At 43.4% G+C, this 18,004-nt stretch overlaps 1 protein-coding gene and 1 long non-coding RNA gene across 2 annotated transcripts; both read right to left on the bottom strand.

Annotated features, from left to right (window-relative positions):
- Positions 1–3,291: 3,291 nt before the first annotated feature.
- Positions 3,292–7,735, bottom strand: Gphb5 (glycoprotein hormone subunit beta 5). The gene is made up of 2 exons (XM_040742921.1): positions 7,532–7,735; positions 3,292–4,615 (listed from the first exon to the last, which is right to left on the bottom strand). The coding sequence occupies exons 1-2, from the start codon at positions 7,733–7,735 to the stop codon at positions 4,427–4,429; spliced, it is 393 nt and encodes a 130-aa protein (XP_040598855.1). The 3' UTR covers positions 3,292–4,426.
- Positions 7,736–12,896: 5,161 nt separating this feature from the next.
- LOC110341377 lies at positions 12,897–13,526 on the bottom strand. Its single transcript, XR_002383296.2, has 2 exons — positions 13,296–13,526; positions 12,897–13,149 (listed from the first exon to the last, which is right to left on the bottom strand). It is a non-coding gene; the product is annotated as an uncharacterized LOC110341377 (long non-coding RNA).
- Positions 13,527–18,004: the final 4,478 nt, after the last annotated feature.

The following is an 18,004-nucleotide window of genomic DNA, read 5'->3' as shown; positions in this document are numbered from 1 at the left end:
AAGAGGATTTACGTTCCCCAATCAAAACTACTTTATAGTGAAAAACTTCCCCTACTCTTTACCTTTCATTAACAACAAAATAAATGTATTTCTAAGTAAGGAACTGTTGAGCAGCCATTTATCAAGAGCTGGTCTGGGAGGCCCTGGACCACCATCCCCAGCATCCATTTTTACATCACCTAGGAAACCAATGCAAAGCCATAACCCTCACCTCTAGTTTCATTTCACCTTCTGCTGTGGCATGGCTTCCTTCCTCCCTCAGACACTTCTCTAGTAAAATTTGGTCTATGCTACAGAAACCATCCTTTTCCTGAGGTGACACGGGAAACCAGGTGAATTCTCCAGTCTCCAAAGGGTGACCCAGCCTCCAGGAAAGACAGAAAGTGCTAATGAGCAGTCTGACATCCATCAACTCTGTCTGCACAAACCAGGAATGACTGGGAAGAAACATTCCCAAAGGCATCATGCCTCAGTAGAACATGGTTGATCTGAGTCAGAGAATCCAGGTGTCTCAGTTAGGGTTTCCATTGCTGTGAAGAGACATCATGACCATGGCAACTCTTATAAAGGAAAACATCTAATTGGGGAGGCTTACAGTTTCAGGGGTTTAGTCCATTATCATCAGGATGAGTAGCACGGCAGCACGCAGGCAGACATGGTACTGGAGAAGGAACTGAGAATTCTACATTTTGATCCTCAGGCAGCACAAGGAGACTGTGTATCACACTGAGTATAGCTTGAGCATAGGAGACCTCAAAGCCCATGCCCACAGTGACATACTTCCTCCAACAAGGTCACACATGCTCCAACAAGGCCACACCTCCTAATAGTGCCACTCCCTATGGTCAAGCATTCAAACATGTGTAACTTTGGGACCACACCTATTTAAACCTCCATGCCACCATGCCAGACACGTGTGGCTTATTAGCTGTGTTAGGGTGGACAAGTGAGTGGGCCTGTGTTGGCTTTTTAGCTTTATCATCCATAAGACAGCAATGGTAAAATGATACTAACAATAACTAGTAGTGTGGTTGACACAGACTAAAGAAGTAAGATGAGGGAGATGATTCAGTCAGGTGTTTGCCTTGCCAGCACGAAGACCCGAGTTCAACCCCCAGAACCCACAAACACCAGCAAAAAAAAAAAAAAAAAAAAAACGAGGCTTGGTAGCACATGTTTGTACTCCCAGCTCTGGAGAGACAAGAGACAAGAGACAAGAGAAAACCTGGCTCCCACTGACCAGCCAGCCTAGCCTAACAAGTGAGCTGAAGGTTCAAAGAAAGACCTCTCACAAAGCAATTTTTATCCCTGTGACTGCAGGTCATAGGCCTCTAGTCACTGTTGTAGCTCTGTTGTCTGCCATGGTAGGTAGTAATGTCCTCCTTGACTCTCATAGCTATATGTCACCATCTGGTCTCTGCAAAGCCCTGTCCCCTCTGCTGACACCTAGAAGCCCAGTTCCATGGAAGCATCCCCAGGCCTACAGTAGGGATGGAACTCTTCTGAGGTAGGCATGCCCTTCAATGAGGCAACCTTTGTTTCTTGGATAAAGAGGGTGTCTTCGGAACCGCTCAGGTGAACACAGACAGCTGGTGGGTGACTGGTCCTATGGAATAACCCATCCTGTGCTTATCTTTGGTTCCTTGGTATTCTGTCAGCGTAGTTAAAGCCTCTCCTCTTCACTGATAGAAGCCATAGTTTCACCCAAGCTTGCAGGGGTCATGCCAACAGCACACTAAGACAAACTTACTATTCTTCCACGCTCACATCCTGAATGCTCCTCCCTGTGGCTGTATTCTCAGCCTCTGCCCACCCCACACCCATCCCCAAGAACCTTCCACCCATTCCTCTGGTTTGCATTATCCAGTAGCTCCTTCAATAAAAACCCGCATTCCTCCCTGCCAGAAAGCAAGTCTCTCCTGCATTTACCATCTGGAATATATGGGTTTGTAGGGACTGGGTGGCAGCTCATTTGACAAAGTATTTGCCTAACTGGCACAAGGCCCTCCAGTACCACAAAAAAAAATGAGTGGGATGGCACACGTCTAAACCCCAACACTTAGGAGGCAGAGGCAGAAGTATTAAACTACAGGAATCATGGTGAACACTAGTTGAGAATACAATTACAATCAGACAACAGCCATCTTAGGTCCTCCCTGTGTCTTCCAGCTAGCAGAGTCTGCTCTCCTCTGACAAGCAGGAGCCAATGGGGCCCTCTGCAGGAGGTCATCAATTGTATCCACCTGCTTGTTGCCACTCTCGGCCTCTGTGTCTCTCCCCTTCCTATTAGGACCACGAGTAAGAACAGAAGAGCCATAGTAGTAGCAGAGTCAGTCTTGGAAATGACTGGACTGTCCTCCTGGTTAGATCATGGGTCTGGTCTTCACCTCTGCCTCTTCAAATTCAGTTTCCACACCATGCCCAAAGGCCTAAGACAGAAGTCATGTGGCCTTTCCCATTGCCCTTAGATCCATTCCTTACCCTCTTTCAACTTGCCGCCTAGAAGACCAGAATTTATGGAGGACCAAATCAATGGGTCCCTCAGTCTCTGCCCTCCAATATGATTACCATTTGATTCAAGGGTATGGAAAGCAAGTAAGTTGAGTTACCCCCCACCCTTCCTATGCCTCAGTTTGGCAAACAGCTGCGGCATCCTACTAATGACCACAGCTCCTGCTGGACACTGGCTCCTCTCCTGTATTTGCCTTGGTTTTGATAATCACATCCTTTCCCTTCCCAGCGCCCTAAGGTTGCTCACTACTTCCAAAGAACAAGTGTGTCACCTCTCCTTGTTGGTTTCTTTAACTCTGGTCAAATTATTTACTGCCAGAGTCGTTACTAATGCTGTGCCCATCTTTCCTGAAACTCTGGCCAGAGGATTGCCCCCAGAAAACCCAGAGGAAGGCTCCTTGATATGGAAGGAATCCCCTGAGCCATTCATAAGCAGCACACAATCCCAGCAGAGACCACAGCCACTGAGTGGCTTTATATGCAGTGACTTCCTCTCCTACCAACACATCTGCTGCTATAGGCTGGGGTGGCTTTTGCTCGAATCCTTTGTCCCCAGACATTCACCCCAGCATCACAGGGCTTGATCACTAGTCTCAACCTTTGCTCTGTAGATTTTCATGGATTCAGTAATTCTTCCTTCAAGAGTGCACTCATGGCTCCCAGTTTGGATCCGACAGAGGCTACAGATGACAGAACTTCAGGGACTCATGCTACCACAAGTCATCTGCGTCCCTTATTAAATATGAAACCCCAAATGAATGCTTCAATCAAAAGAACCTCAAAGCTCCAAGTGCCTTTATTTCTATACCAAGCAAAATAAAAACAAAGACTTTCCTAAAAGTTGGCATGAATTCAGATGACAGGGAACACACTCTATTGACATCAGTGTAGATGCTCCTGGCATATTCTAATATTCTAAAAAAGAACCAAGTTAACCCAAACTACCAAAAGCCAATACTAAAGACGTTTTCATAAAATTGGAGTTTAAAAAGAAGGTCCCAGAATCAGCTGCCGTAAGATTTTAGAAAAAGCACGAGCCAGACATTCACAGCCTCTCTCCTCCGAGTCAGCATTCTCACCTCCACACTCAAGATTCTGGGGCTAATAAATTGCTGTTCAGATTTAAGATCTACTAAGTAGGTGGGGGCATTTGTCACTGGTCACTTCCCTGTGGCTGTGGGAGAACACTCAAGCCGTGAATTTAGTCTCTGGTGCTAGTAAACCTAAATGATAGTTTCTAATAGCATTTTCTGAGTTTTGTTTCTTAATTGGCAAGTGCACTCTTCAGTAAGGACATAAGGGAATGGAGGGACTTTTTGCTTGGGAGAGGAATACCCACTTCTAAACACCTTTTCTGGAGCAGTCCTGACTCTCTTTGCCTCTTATCTAGGTGATTGCTCTGTTGAAAGGGAAACGGAGCATTCTCTCTAGGAACACTTGAAGTTGGGTTTCCTTTTAAGCAAGGAAGAAAGTGCATTGGTTTTGATCATACCTTCCCCTTTAATCATACATCCAGTTGGAGTTCAATGGTAGAATGTGGGAGTTTAAAGGCTTTCTGTCACTTAATGATACCCAATTCCTTTAAATAAATGCCACTATGTCAATCAGAACTGAGGGAGGGTTGTAATACACAAATCATGTTCCAAAAGTCAAGCAAAGAAAACCTAACTTACAGACATATGAACCAGAGACATTATCCTGGGGAAGAGTCAATAGTGTTTGATATTTTTAGCGTGAGTGTACTACACTTGGACCTCCTGAGTAAAATGAGCAGAGGAAGACCTGAACCAGGCAGGTAATGGGCTGGCCCAAGTTGAAACATACTTGAATGCAAAGGATAGAGCAGATACATTGGCGGGGTAAGCGGATTTGCAAGGCTCCGGCCCACAGCTGTGTTCTGAAGACTATGCTGGCTTCAGGTAGTTTCACACTCAGTGGTGGCAGTGGAACATGCCCCGCAGTCACACCGGACAGCCATCGGGTAGGTGTAGAAGGGGTCGACTCCAGGAGCACAGTTAGGCAGCTTGACTGTCACCTGTTTGGTCTCATTGTAGGTACAGACTCGGTGATGGGCTTCAATGTAGGGAGGCTCCAGGATGGGTTTCTGTCCCCAAGGTAGAAAACAGGAAACCCATTAGAATGTGGCAGCCAGCTTCCTGTTCTTGATGCCATCCATCACTAGTTGTTTATTTAGGCTCTGACTCCTCCCACCAGGAATAAACTCCTGGAAGCAGGAAGCCGGTTTGCTAACTACCATATCCTGAGCTTCCATGAAAGTCCAGGAAACACAGGAAGCACTTGGTAAATATTTACCCAATGAATAACTGGTCTCCCCTCTGCCACCATTTTCCCCCTACAGTCTGTTTACAACACAAGTGAGCCTTTTAAAACATAAGGCATTCATGGCCCACCTCTGCTCAAAGCCCCAGTAATTTCCCGTCTCACTCAGGCTTAAAATAGTAGACATTAGGATTCTTCTCAGGTCCTTGCATTTTCTGCCTGTCTTTTATTGCCGATGTGGTCTACAGTCCTGACCTTGCCCATCTGCTCTCCAGTCTCCTGTCACAGAGGTCGCCATCCTCCTTAAGATCAGCTGGCACTGAGAGTCCTTGAATCTGCTGGCCCCTCTGCCCAGCACACACACACACACATACACACACACACACACACACACACACACACACACACGCACGCACGCACGCACGCACGCACGCACGCACGCACCTCTCCCCTTTACCAACTAAGGACTTTGTTCAAATGTCAACCGATCTGGAGAAGCATATCCTGACCCTATTTTCAATTACTTCAACCCACCTCAACTCCCTTCCTTCCCTCTTCCTGTTAGCTTTTGGTTTCAGGGTTGCTGTGCTGTGCTTGCCCATCCCACATGCCGTATTTTGTATCTTGCTTTTGTGTGGCATTGTTCTCATGTAGAGAGCAGGCTCCATTGGGCCAGCCACTGTGCTCCAGTACCCGGGCAGCCTGGTGCCCAGGAGGTTCACAATAACTGCTTGTTACTGAATCAACAAGACAGCAGAGCCAGGCAGCCTCCTGAGCACTCTGTCCTGATGACTGGAGGGTTTGCTCATGCCCTCCCTCAGCCTTTTCTAAACCTTGAATGCGCAGGTAATGTTTTAGAGAAAGTACAGAGATCAGCTGTGTGAACCTGACGCCCACAGGCAGCCCTGCTGTGCATGCCTGCTTTGCCACGGCTGGAGACTGAGGGAAAGCTCTTAACTCTCTCAAGCCCTGGTTTCCTGTCTATGAAGCAAAACACCTGCCTGATGGCACTGCCATGGAGCTAGATGAGGTGATGTGCGCAGTGCACAAGCCCTGGATAAAGGTCAGAGTTCAATGACTCTAACTAGTGCAATTATAAGGGTGTACTAATGGATGGAACAACAATCTTTCAGAGGACCGTCCCTTTGTTCTGAGCAAAAAAATAAGTAAAAAAGGCTAACTAGAGAGATTAGATAGATAATGCATGCACCCATACACAGGTACACATATGTAGATATACATACATACACAGGTACATACATATGTAGATATGCATACATACACAGGTACATACATATGTAGATATACATACATACACAGGTACATACATATGTAGATATACATACATACACAGGTACATACATATGTAGATATACATACATACACAGGTACATACATATGTAGATATACATACATACACAGGTACATACATATGTAGATATACATACATACACAGGTACACATATGTAGATATACATACATACACAGATATATATACACACGCGTACATAGAAACAGATAGATAGGTAGATAGATAGATAGGTAGGTAGATAGATAGGTAGATAGATAGATAGATAGATAGATAGATAGATAGATAGATAAGATAGATAGGTAGGTAGATAGATAGATGATGCATACATGTATACATGTGTAAGTACATACATGCACAGGCAAATATTTACGTACACCTGTAGACCACAGGCAGGCCAACTCAAGATGCCGTCATTGCCTCAATGTTATAAAAAATAGTGCCCTTTCCTCACAAAGACCAGGTAGAGGAGCTCAGTTCCTCTCTATGCTGTGTCCTTTAACTCTCGGTATTCTGGATTTTAGAAAAATCAGGTACTCAGTTAACTTTGTATTTCAAACTCTTTTTTAATTTTGTAAATCTGTCCCATGCAATATTTGGTGCAGACTTATGCCAAAAATAATAATAAAGTATAATTGATCTGAAATTCAAGTTATTTGAGTTCCCTAATTATTTTTAAATTTGACTTCTCTTCAGATTGTGGGGTTTGAGGTGGAAGGGGTTGGTGGGGTTTTTGTTTGTTTGGCTTGCAGGGGGAGCGATTGGTTTGGCTTTGACTTTGTTAAACCTGGCATCTTGAAGCCCAGGTCAAGAGAGATCACTACTTTTAGCAAGAGGTCAGTGTAGCCTGTCATCATGAACTCACTCCCCAGTTCAGCCAGCTTTGAGATTTGTATGCCCATTCTCAGTGAAAGGTCAGACATAACTGAGTATAAATGGACTGAATGTATCTAACCCTGAAGTGAAGGGAAGGGGCTGTGGCAGAGCCTAGACCTAGGCTTACAGCTTCCAGGTTCTTTTGAGTAACTGCCTGACTTCCTCACAGCTGAGAAAGAATAGGAAGGAGATAGGGTCAAAGGTTTGGACCAATAATTTATTTTCGATTTTGCACTGACTCCCTCTGACTTTGCAGTCACTCCCCCTTGGTCCCTCCCCTGTGATCTTTACAGTGGGTAAACAGAAGCTCCTGACCTCCTAGAGATGGCTCCTAAACATGCAGAACTGTGGGAATGACATGCCCAACCTCACCAGAGAGGAGCACCATCATGGTTTTCAGATCATTTGGAAAAACCAAATAAGTGTGATTGGGTTTGTAAAGTCCAGAGGACAGAGCAGACATGTCAGCTTCCCCTCAATGACAAAACAGTGGACACTTGAACTCAAGGAGTTGGCCCTGAGGACACTGCCATCCAAGCCTGTTGGGCTCCTTACCTCCCAGGTCTCGCAACGGCCCCAGCAAGCATCAGTGGTGATCCGAAGTCCTCTGCAGCCTGGCTTCTTGGCCAGGAAAGTGAACTCCCTCACAGCACAGCCCACAAAAGTGTGCAGGTTCCCACTGGAAGTGCTGAGGACAGAGTCATAGCCACCCAGAAGAAGGAGGGTCATGGTACCAAGGACAAGGTATGCCAGCTTCATGCTATTCCCAAGGAGGTAAAGGAAACAAAGATGAACATACCCAACTGCTCACAGTGGTGCAGAACACAATGTGTTGGTCACTCTCAAAGAGATCTTGCCCTTAGCATTACAAGGGAAAAAAATGAGCCAAGGACTTCTCCAACTCCAACTCCCTAACTAGGTCCAGTAAATAGTCAGTAGCTTTCTCTACCTAAACACAGTCTCATGCTTTTCCTTGGTGAACTCCAACTCCTAGAGCTGACTTGTATGTAAAAGGAATTTATCCCAGTAAAAAACAAGAGTAACACCAAAAGAATATACAGTGTACGACAATATACAATATATAAACAATATACAAATACACACACCAGTTTTTATCCAGGTTCAGGGTATGTATGTGTCATGTTAGAAGCTTTGCATACATTTGTATTTTTAGTGTCATGGATGGAAAATGAATGGGGGAAGTAGGCGAGTATTATTAATGGCATATCCTGGTGTGCTGTTACTAACCCAGTCTACCATGCAGAAGATACAAACCTGGTACCTAGCATGGTAGTCACTCATAAAATGTGTTCTACTAATCACAGGTCACATCTGCTCTATGCTTCTGCTGTGCAAAGGCCCTAGTGGGAGTCAGTTTAGAAGCAAATGATGGAAAACTAGTCACAGTCTGCTATGGAGTCTGTCCTCTCTGGTTCTAGGTCCTTTCTGTTGCTTTAGTAGCACATAATGGGCCCTTCATGGCTGGCCCACTGAACAGAGCACACCTGGACATCACATTTCTAGAATGCCCCCAGGTCAGTGCCACTGGGGGGGAGTTACATTTCTAAAGCTGCTCTGGAAGGTCTTGCTGGTAGACACTGTGGTGAACTCTGTCGTGTGGTCTTTGTGGGCTTCCCCTGAGGAGGAAGGAAATAAGAGAGGTTCTTACCTGATCTTGCTGGTGTCAACTCTTCTTTCAAAAGTTGAGGTGAGTGGGAGAAGTTTGCTCTGGGTGAGTGTGTCTCCCTTCTGTTATCAGGCTGCCTGATTACTCCAATATATAGGGAAGGTCTTGTCAATCACAGCAAAAGAGAGGCCGATTCTTACAGGAACAACTAAGCACATCAAAGCCGTGGAATATAAAGCCAGTCTCTATTTTCCAAAACTGATTCACTTCAAGGGTGGTGTTTTGTTTCTTGACATCACTGAATGAAACAGAAAGTTGCCTTGGTGGGTGACATAATCCTGAGGAGACAAGCAGAGGTGGTTCACCTGGTTCTGAGAGAACAAGAGCACTGAGACAAGATGGATCAAAGTTTCCTTCTTCGTAACCATGGCTTGCCTTTGAGACAGAAAAGCCACTAGCAACTTCCGGCAAGTCCTTTCCTTGCACTTACAGTGTTGAAAAACAGCAAGACAATAATTCTTACTTGGAAACAACATGGCATCACTACCGACAGAGGGAAAGAAAATTCGAAAGTCTTAAAGATCATTTAACTAGTAATCTTTAAATGAATCACACAGGCAAAATACAGAGATACTGGAAATGATTAGCTTCATACATGGGAATTAAAGACTTTTTTTTTCAACATGTCTTGGGGAATTATTTTTTGTAATAGAGGTCAGATTTTTATTTTAAAAAGTGATCTAGTATTATGATTTTAAAATTAAAATAAACAAACAATTATCATGTGTATTGCATAGATGGACAGTCAATGATGTTTTAGTGAAAAGTCTTGGATTCCGGTCTTACAGCAGCACAGTCCTTATGAGCATGGGACATGGTTCATATTCCATTCTACAATGGTAGCACAAATGGATTAGAAAGCTCCTTGTTCCTGGCCTTTTTCTGGGTGTTCTGAAATGTAAATGAAGCAGACATCTGTGCCCTCAGGAGCTTACATTTCACAGCAGATCACTACATACCCTGAGACATTTAAGATGCTTATTAGATAGCTGGTGACACAAAATAAAGAAATTAAAGCATTTTCTGCACAGAAAGATTTCTAAAACAAATACAGCTTTGTTAAAGGTTTGCACTTCCAGAACACATAACAACAATTAGCGAATCCATCAATATATCACCTGATCAGGGAACCTGCTGGACAGTAGCATGCATTGTCCTCAGCTCTTCAACAATACTGTAAAGAGTTCTCATTGTCTCCTTTTTACATGTAAGGAAATGTAGGCCCTGTCACTTTTTAATTGCCTACTTCTGCAGCCTTCATCGAGACAAGGGGTGGCAAGCTGGCATCTCTAGACACCCTGAACAAGTATGGCCAACAGAAATGGCTGCCTGGGGTGCCATGTTAAGGTAACTATAAGCAATCCAAGGAGAGGGGGCAGAAAAGCAGGGTGGTAGTTGACTGTCAACTTTTACCATCCTGACACTCTACTGTGCCACATGCCTCTGCAAGGACAGAGTCGGGTTGGGAATGTGACTTCAAAGGCAACCATAGAGCCCTGGGTCTTCTGGAATATCTAGGCCTCTACCATCTTCCCTTCCCCCTACCTTGAGGTTCCACCACTGAAGACACTCTGAAGAGGCAGCACACCAAGATGTAGGTCATGTCTTCCAGCCACAGGCGCCCAGCATCTTCCCTAACTTGGTTCTATTTCCATCTTAACATAGATTACTGTCACCTTGGAAAATGACTTACATTGTTCATGTTCCTTAGAGGCTATGAGATAGACAGGAGATGAGGGGACTATCATCTAGATAGTTTTAAATGTGTGTCTCCCCAAGGGTTCACATGTTGAAATTTTGTCCCCATGGTGAGGTTAATAAGAGGGTATAAACTTAATCCAACTAACTATGGTGGTTAGAACTGGAGCCTTTGGAAGCATCCAGAACAGTTCTGAGCAAAATGAGAAATGCTGAAGATATTACAAAGGTGTAGCGAGTCATAGTTTTAAAAAAAATAACAGCCTAGTATAGCCATAAAAGCAAATACATGTATCAACGGAGTACAGGATATAGAGATAAACCACCTTTCTTCAGCCAGTTGTCAATCAAGGTGCCAAAAACATAAGGTCATGAAAACATAGCCCACTAGCAAAACTGATGGCAAAGTTTAATACCCACATGTGGAAAACTGAGACTAGATCCCTATCTCTCAACCTGTAGAAACAAATCAATTCAAAGTGGATTCAAGTGCTAATATAAGACCAGAAAATTTCATACTACAAAAACAAGGAGAAACATTAAGATGTTGACCTGGGTGATTTTCTAAGAGGACTTACAGAGCTCAAGAAATAAAAGCAAGAACAGTAAAAGGAATTGAAAAACTTCAAAAGCTTTCTTTTTTCACAGCCAAGAAAATTCTTGGCAGAACAAATGGATAGCCTACAGAATGGAAGAAAAATCTTAGCCAGCATCTACCTGACAGAGGACTAGCATCCAGAATATATTAAGAACTCAAAAAAAAATAACACATAATATTAATAAATGATTGAATAATCTAAATAGATACTTCACAGAAGAGGTACAAATGGCCAATAAACACATGAAAATAATCCTTAATATCTTTAGCCAATGGGCAAAAACAAATCAAAACTATACTGAAATTCTCTTATCACAGTCATCTTGGTCATCACCAGGAAAACAATAAACATGAACATGTAGAGAAAAACATGTGTCTAGAATATAAATTAGTTCAGACACTATGGAGGTCAGTACAAAGATTTCTTAAAAAGCTACAGAACAGAACTACCATGTGATCCAACCACACCACCCTTGAGAATCAAAGTCATCATACAACAGAGTGCCCTGCTTAGTATGGCATTCTTTACAACAGTCAAGATGTGAAAGCAGCCCAAATGCTGGTCACATGATTAATGCATAAAGCAACTATAGCATATCTCATAGTACCAGAAGATATGTTGTAAGCTTCAGAGGAAGAAAAAACAATCAGGATTCCTACCCTGATTTAGAGTCTACAAAACAAACCAAAACAATGATCAGTACAGCAAGATATCCCTAATGGTTTGATAATGCACTTTTATCTTGGGGGATAACCAACAGCTGTCTTATTAGACTCAATAGGAGATGTCTTAGGGTTTCTATTTCTGAAAAGAGACACCATGACCACAGCAACTTTTATAAAGGAAAACATTTAATGGGGTGGCTTATGGTTCAGAAGTTTAGTTCATTATCATGGCGGGTGGCCATGAAGACATACAGGCAGACATGTGCTGGAGAAGGAACTGAGAATTCTACATCTTGATCCTCAGGCAGCCAAAGCAACTGTGTGTATCACACTGACTGTAGCTTGAGCAAAAGAAACATCAAAGACTACCACTACAGTGATATACTTCCTCCAACAAGGCCACTTCTACCCCAATAAGGTCATACCTCCTAACAGTGCCACTGCCTATGGGGGACATTTTCTTTCAAACCACCACAGAAAGAAATTCATACCTGGGACTGTAAACCCAGCCAACTACCCATGATTGTGGAGCTCATGAAGCCTAGAGGAGAACCTACTAGTACCATTTTCTTTCTCTTTTTTCTAGTACCATTTTCTTAAACCAACATAGTTTCTAACTGTATTCTAAGTACTTTTCCTTATACCCACAAGTAAGTATAGCTCTCATCAAATAAGCTTCTACAGAGATCTACAAATAGTCAAAATGCAGAGAGTAAGTGACTGTGGGGTGCCTTATCTCTGCTAGTACACCTACAATATAATCCCTGAATCTAAGGCTCAGGAAAAATTGTGGAGGAAGGGCAGAAAGTGTGTAAGACCCAGGATGCCTGCTGCATGATAATGTTTTCTAAACACAACAGGTAAGGGGCATCCATGAAATCTCAACAATGTGGCTGTCTAAACAAGATCTACATAATGACAACACCGGATGATATGACAGCATGAATGGGGGAAATCTCACAATGCCCCCTCCTAGATCAAGAGTTACAGAAAGCCAGTGGCTGCTGAGAAAGAGGAAAAAAATCAGTTTTCTCCAGGGATGAGCTCCCTGATAGGTTATCTAGTCCCACGTGGTTATCCTTAAACACGTGCATCGGAGTAACATTAAATGGACTCATAGGTTATGTACACACACACACACATGTGTATGTGTGTAAGTGTAACAATACCTAATTAAAGAGGAAGAGACCATAAATTTGTGGGAGGGAAACACAGGAGGACTTGGAGGGGAAATGGGAGGGGTGAAATCTTGTAAATACAATACTCATGTATGAAATGCTCAAAAGTTTTTTAATTGACTTTTTAAAAAGAAGTGGGGGTGATCATCTGGTACGCTGGAGTTCTCAGCACACTTTCACATGTGTCGCCCTATTTTTGAGCAATGTTTTGATGGCATTTTGTAGTGTGGGTCTCTAACATGTCACAGCATCTCGGCTTCTCACAGGGTAGGCGTGGGTCTCCCCAGGCTTTACAGCAATGCCTGATGCATTGTGCTGTGAGGCACAGATCGATGCCTGACTCTTCCTGTGCAGAAAAGAAAAAGTGACAGTCATGAGCAAGCAGCCCAGGAAACCCAAACAGCCAGGAGTGTATGTGGAGACGCATCACCTCCTTAGTAATCAGGGAAATGCAAATCAAAGGATGCAGGAGTGTATGTGGAGATGCCTCACCTCCTTAGCAATCAGGGAAATGCAAATCAAAGGACGCTGGGAACTGCACAACTGTCTCCTCAAGCGACTTCAACCTTTAGGATGATGGACACTTCTGGCTTTAACTCTTTGTTGGCTTTCTGTTTCCAGAACCAGATGTCGGTGACTTCAGATCGGTCTCTCTCAAGACCCCAGAACTCCACGTGCTCCACATTGTTTGAGAAACAATGCCTGAGAGTGGCTGGAGCACCATGTTCTTTAAGATAAACAGAAAGAGGAGGTCAGGGGTAAACAGCCCTCACTAGTCAGTCCAGCGTGTTCCCAAGGCAACCATATACTCAATACAGGCACCTGCCAGCCAACACGACTGCATTCTTTGTTTGTATGTTTACGGTTGATTTTTTTATTTACTTATAACATCTATGAAGGCAAGGGCCTCATCTGGCTCATTCACTAAATTCATTGTATTGCCTAGTTCATAGAAGGAACCAGAAATGCAGTGTTGAAAACCCAAACAAGCAAGTGGACTGGAGACTTGGCTCAGTGGTTAAGAGCACTTGCTACGCTCGCAGCAGATCTAGATTTGGTTTCCAGCACCCTTATAGTGGCTCACCTGTAACTCTAGTTCCGGATGGTCCAGTGTCCTCTTCTTGCCTCTTTGGGCACCAGGTATGAACATGGTACACAAACACACATGCAGGCAAAATACCCATACACATAAGATAAAAATAAATACATATTTTTAGATGCCTCCCAACCCCTCATGGAACCTCTGTGATGTCATCTGTGACGTGATGGATTTAGAGTATAATAACTTTCTTGCTTTATAAACGGTACGATTCTGAAAAAAAAAAGAAGATGAGGAGGGAAGGAAGACGAGGAGACTAGGGAAGTGTTAGATAATGTTGCCAGCATGGAGACCCCAGGCTTAAATCATACCAGCTTCATAGGAAGAGGGAAAACCCAGAAGGCACACACCTGCATGTGAACACCTGCCTCTGGCCCTGGGGTGCTCTGTCATCCCAGGACTCTTGTCACTGAAAAGGCCATCACCAGATGCAGCCCCTTAATTTTGTGTTTCTAGAACTGTAAATCATAATGCCCTCTTCCTTTGGAAACTCGCCCATCTGTGGATCTTCTGGCATCAGGCAGACACATGGTGTATACATACAGACAGACAAACATTCACACACATAAAAAATAGAATAAATATTTTTTAAAGATTCAATCAAATTATGCCTCTGCATTGCTTTTCACTGCGCTTGCTACTTGGTGTGTAGGCAGCGGATGTCACTTCCCTTTCCTTCTGGGGAAATGCATCATGTACCACCAAGAAATTAAAAACTGCCAATAAAATACTGCGCCATGCCAAGAAATATTAGGCATGTCCTGATTTCAAAGCTATTAAATAGCACAGGAGTGGGTGCAAAGGAGTCTAAGACACAATTCTTTGGGAAAGCTATGAGGTCTTAGCAGCAATCAGAACCAGAATCCTAGGGCAAGGGGGAGCTTAACTCCCCTCTCCCAGTCAACCCATGTTGCTTTGATCTGACACAGTAATTATATGCTTTTTCAGCCCAAGAAGGAAAGATTGAAGGATACATTTAACTCTTAAGGTCCAATTAATCATAGTTAGAAAAGTCAGCCTATTGGAGGTCTACATGAATAGTTGAGCAGGCTAGGCCAGACAGCGAGTTCTGAGTGTCCATCCTGCTCCACAGGGACCAAGCTGCCTCCTCTGTCACTTAAAAAGACATCCTAAGAGGTCAGAAGCATCCACGCTGCAGTGTGTCTCCCCTGCTGTCCTCTCAGAACACACATACTCTGCCCAAGGGTCAAATTAATTACTGCCACGCCTCCTGTGGCTGATTTAAAGGCCACAAATGAAATTACATATTTTAAGGAACTAATAGAACCAATCACTTTCTTACAAACAGATATAACGCAGGTCATCCTTGGCCCTTACAAAGTTGTATATTGCTTTTCCTATCTCTTATTTGTGAGGAAGGGAACTTCTAGGTTCACAAATGAAGATTAATAGTGAAGACTTAGAAATTAGTTTTATTGGAAAGTCATTTCTTCTTCTGACAACACTAGGTATTTGTGGGACAGCTCTTAGTGTTACTGACTCAAAGAGATAACATTTGTCCTAGATGATGGTGTTGTTGCTATGGCAACTTCTTTTAACACGACTAAAAATAATGAAGCCTGTGTCTGATTTTACTAGGACAAGTCCAGCCTTTCTCCAGAAGCATCAGAGAGGAGTATCTGTCGACTGCCACAGATTTATTTTGAATTAGGGGCACGTCATTTAGAGGCTGAAGTGAATTGTTTTTACTTCCGCCTGACTCTGCCACTTCTGGATATCGTGGCTCTGCAGGGCACAGCAGGCACATGTCTAACAGGGAGGAACAGAGAGGAGTTTAATGACCCACAAAGAAGCATTCTCTAGTGCAAGTGCATCCTGTATTCTCCTTGGCCCGAGTCCACAAGGCTTCTGGGTCCTCCAGCCTTTCCTCTGTAATCCCACAAGTAGTCTCACAGACAATGGCAAGATTGTTGTTAGCTACGCTTTGAAGCAACACAACTCTATTTGGTAGATACTGGCTGTATTGAGAAAAGATTCCTGATCTTGGTCCCAGAGTCTTCATGAGTGTGCCTATGTGTGGAGGAGGGAACAGGACAGCCTGTCTTCTCTCCAGCACTCATTACATCAGCTCACTGATATGAATCAAGAGCCTACTGTGTGCCAGGAACTCTCTCCATTCCCCAACTCACAGATATGAATCAAGAGCCTACTGTGTGCCAGACACTTCCTCTTTCCTGTTTTCCTTCCATGTTTCATTAAGCATTTCCCTGAGTGCTACAGTTACAATGAATACATATGATTTAGTTATGAATAAATCTGGGAACCTGGTGATATGCAGCTGTTCCTTGGGAATGAAACAACCCTGCTGGAGGGAGCAGGGATGCCATCAGGCTCCTGAAACTCACCAGAAACTTCACAGACTCAGGAAACCCATGGAGCATGCAAGACTCTCAAGGCCTCTCCCTAGGTTAGATAAGTATGGAAAATGCAAGAAATGCAAAGTACTACATGGGATGGCCGAACTATGGTCATTAAGTAATATTATAGACAAGAATTTTATTGAAATAAAGTTTCCAATAAAACACATTGAGTGTGAACCATTTACCCTTATATGTCCCATACCCAAAAAAAAATCTAAGAACTGGAATTGTCGTGTGGAATTACAATGCAACTGGATAGACTGCCAAAGTATTACCTTAGTATTGCAACCATCCACACACTTACCCTCCATGTGGAAGAGTATCTGTCACTCCAGAGACAGTCCATTCATTTGTCAGTGGTGTTTTAAGTTTTTGTGAATTTCTAGTATCTTTCCAGCCTGAAGTTCCAATTATATTTCCCTTTCCTTTTCTTGCATAGCTCAAAATCCTTTTCTCCCTTTTCAGTTGCAGTTTTGACCTTTTTCATATTAACTTGTCAGGCGATTATTATATTAAAAATCTAGTCATCTAGATGTCAATATATAACCTAGCTTCTGTTACATGTGTGCATACATACACACAGACTCATATAATACATGAGTTATATGTATGCATACATACACTTAGACACATACAATACACACAAATAGAAATACAACTTTAAAAAAAAGACAAAAATAAGATGCTGTAAGAAGTAGCAGGGGAAGGGGCTGACTACTCATTCCGGGCAAAGGAAACTAAGAAACTACATGCAAATGGGGGTCTTTTTCTGATGGGGGATGTCCTTTTGTTTATGGATGTACATATACATTATATATATGTATGTGTGTGTGTGTGTATATATATATATATATGTTGATGAATAAAACACTGATTGGCCAGTAGCCAGGCAGGAGGTATAGGCAGGGCTACCACATGAGGAAAATTCTGGGGAGAGGACGGAGGGAGGAGACGTGATGTAGCAGCTGGGAAGATAGGACACGGCATTCTCTGGTTAGATAAGGCCATGTAGAAATACACAGATTAACAGTTATGGGTTAATAATTAAGAGACAGCTAGCTGGGCAGTAGTGGCACATGCCTTTAATCCCAGCACTTGGAAGGCAGAGGCAGGCGGATCTCTGTGAGTTCGAGGCCGGGCTGGACCGACAGCCTCAAAAAACAAAAAGCAAAAAACAAGAGAGAGAGAGAGAGAGAGAGAGAGCTAGTCAGTAAGAAGCCTGAGCCATAAGCCATAAAACGGTTTATAGTTAATATAAGTCTCTGTGTGTTTATTTGGGGCTAAACAGCTATGGGGCCAGGTGGGACAGAACCCCCATCCACGTTTTTCTTTTCCACTACTGTTTCCTCAGTGATTGCAACACTGCCTGTGTGATGATGCTTTAAATTAATTACTGAAACCATCTGTTCAATGAATCACTCAAGACACAGAAGACAGCACGGTGAGTTTCAAGTTTCTCCTGGCTTAGAACGATGCGTGCTAAGGAAGAATCCAGATGAGGATGGGAACAGCAGGCAGGCTGTGGTCTGTGTGCTCCTGTGGGGCACAGTAACTGGAGGGGCTGGAGCAGACTGACCATCCAGAGAAGGTGGCTTCTCCTCTGGCTTCAGGTGATAGCTGTCATTCAGATTTACACCCCCATTAAGCTGAGACACTGACAGAGACAGAATTCAAAGGCACAGGCATGTTGAGGTTTCCAGCAGCCACACCATAGGGGTGAA

Source organism: Mesocricetus auratus, unplaced genomic scaffold (assembly GCF_017639785.1).
Source record: "Mesocricetus auratus isolate SY011 unplaced genomic scaffold, BCM_Maur_2.0 Super-Scaffold_15014, whole genome shotgun sequence".
NCBI lineage: Eukaryota > Metazoa > Chordata > Mammalia > Rodentia > Cricetidae > Mesocricetus > Mesocricetus auratus.
This window is presented reverse-complemented; position numbering and strand designations above follow the sequence as displayed.

What these genes read in the sequence shown, in the direction of transcription:
- Gphb5 (XM_040742921.1), bottom strand. Translation starts at nt 7,735, where the DNA reads ATGAAGCTGGCATACCTTGTCCTTGGTACCATGACCCTCCTTCTTCTG. An exon ending in GCCGTTGCGAGACCTGGGAG is followed by an intron (nt 4,616 to 7,531) that starts GTAAGGAGCCCA and finishes CCTTGGGGACAG; the next exon opens with AAACCCATCCTGGAGCCTCC.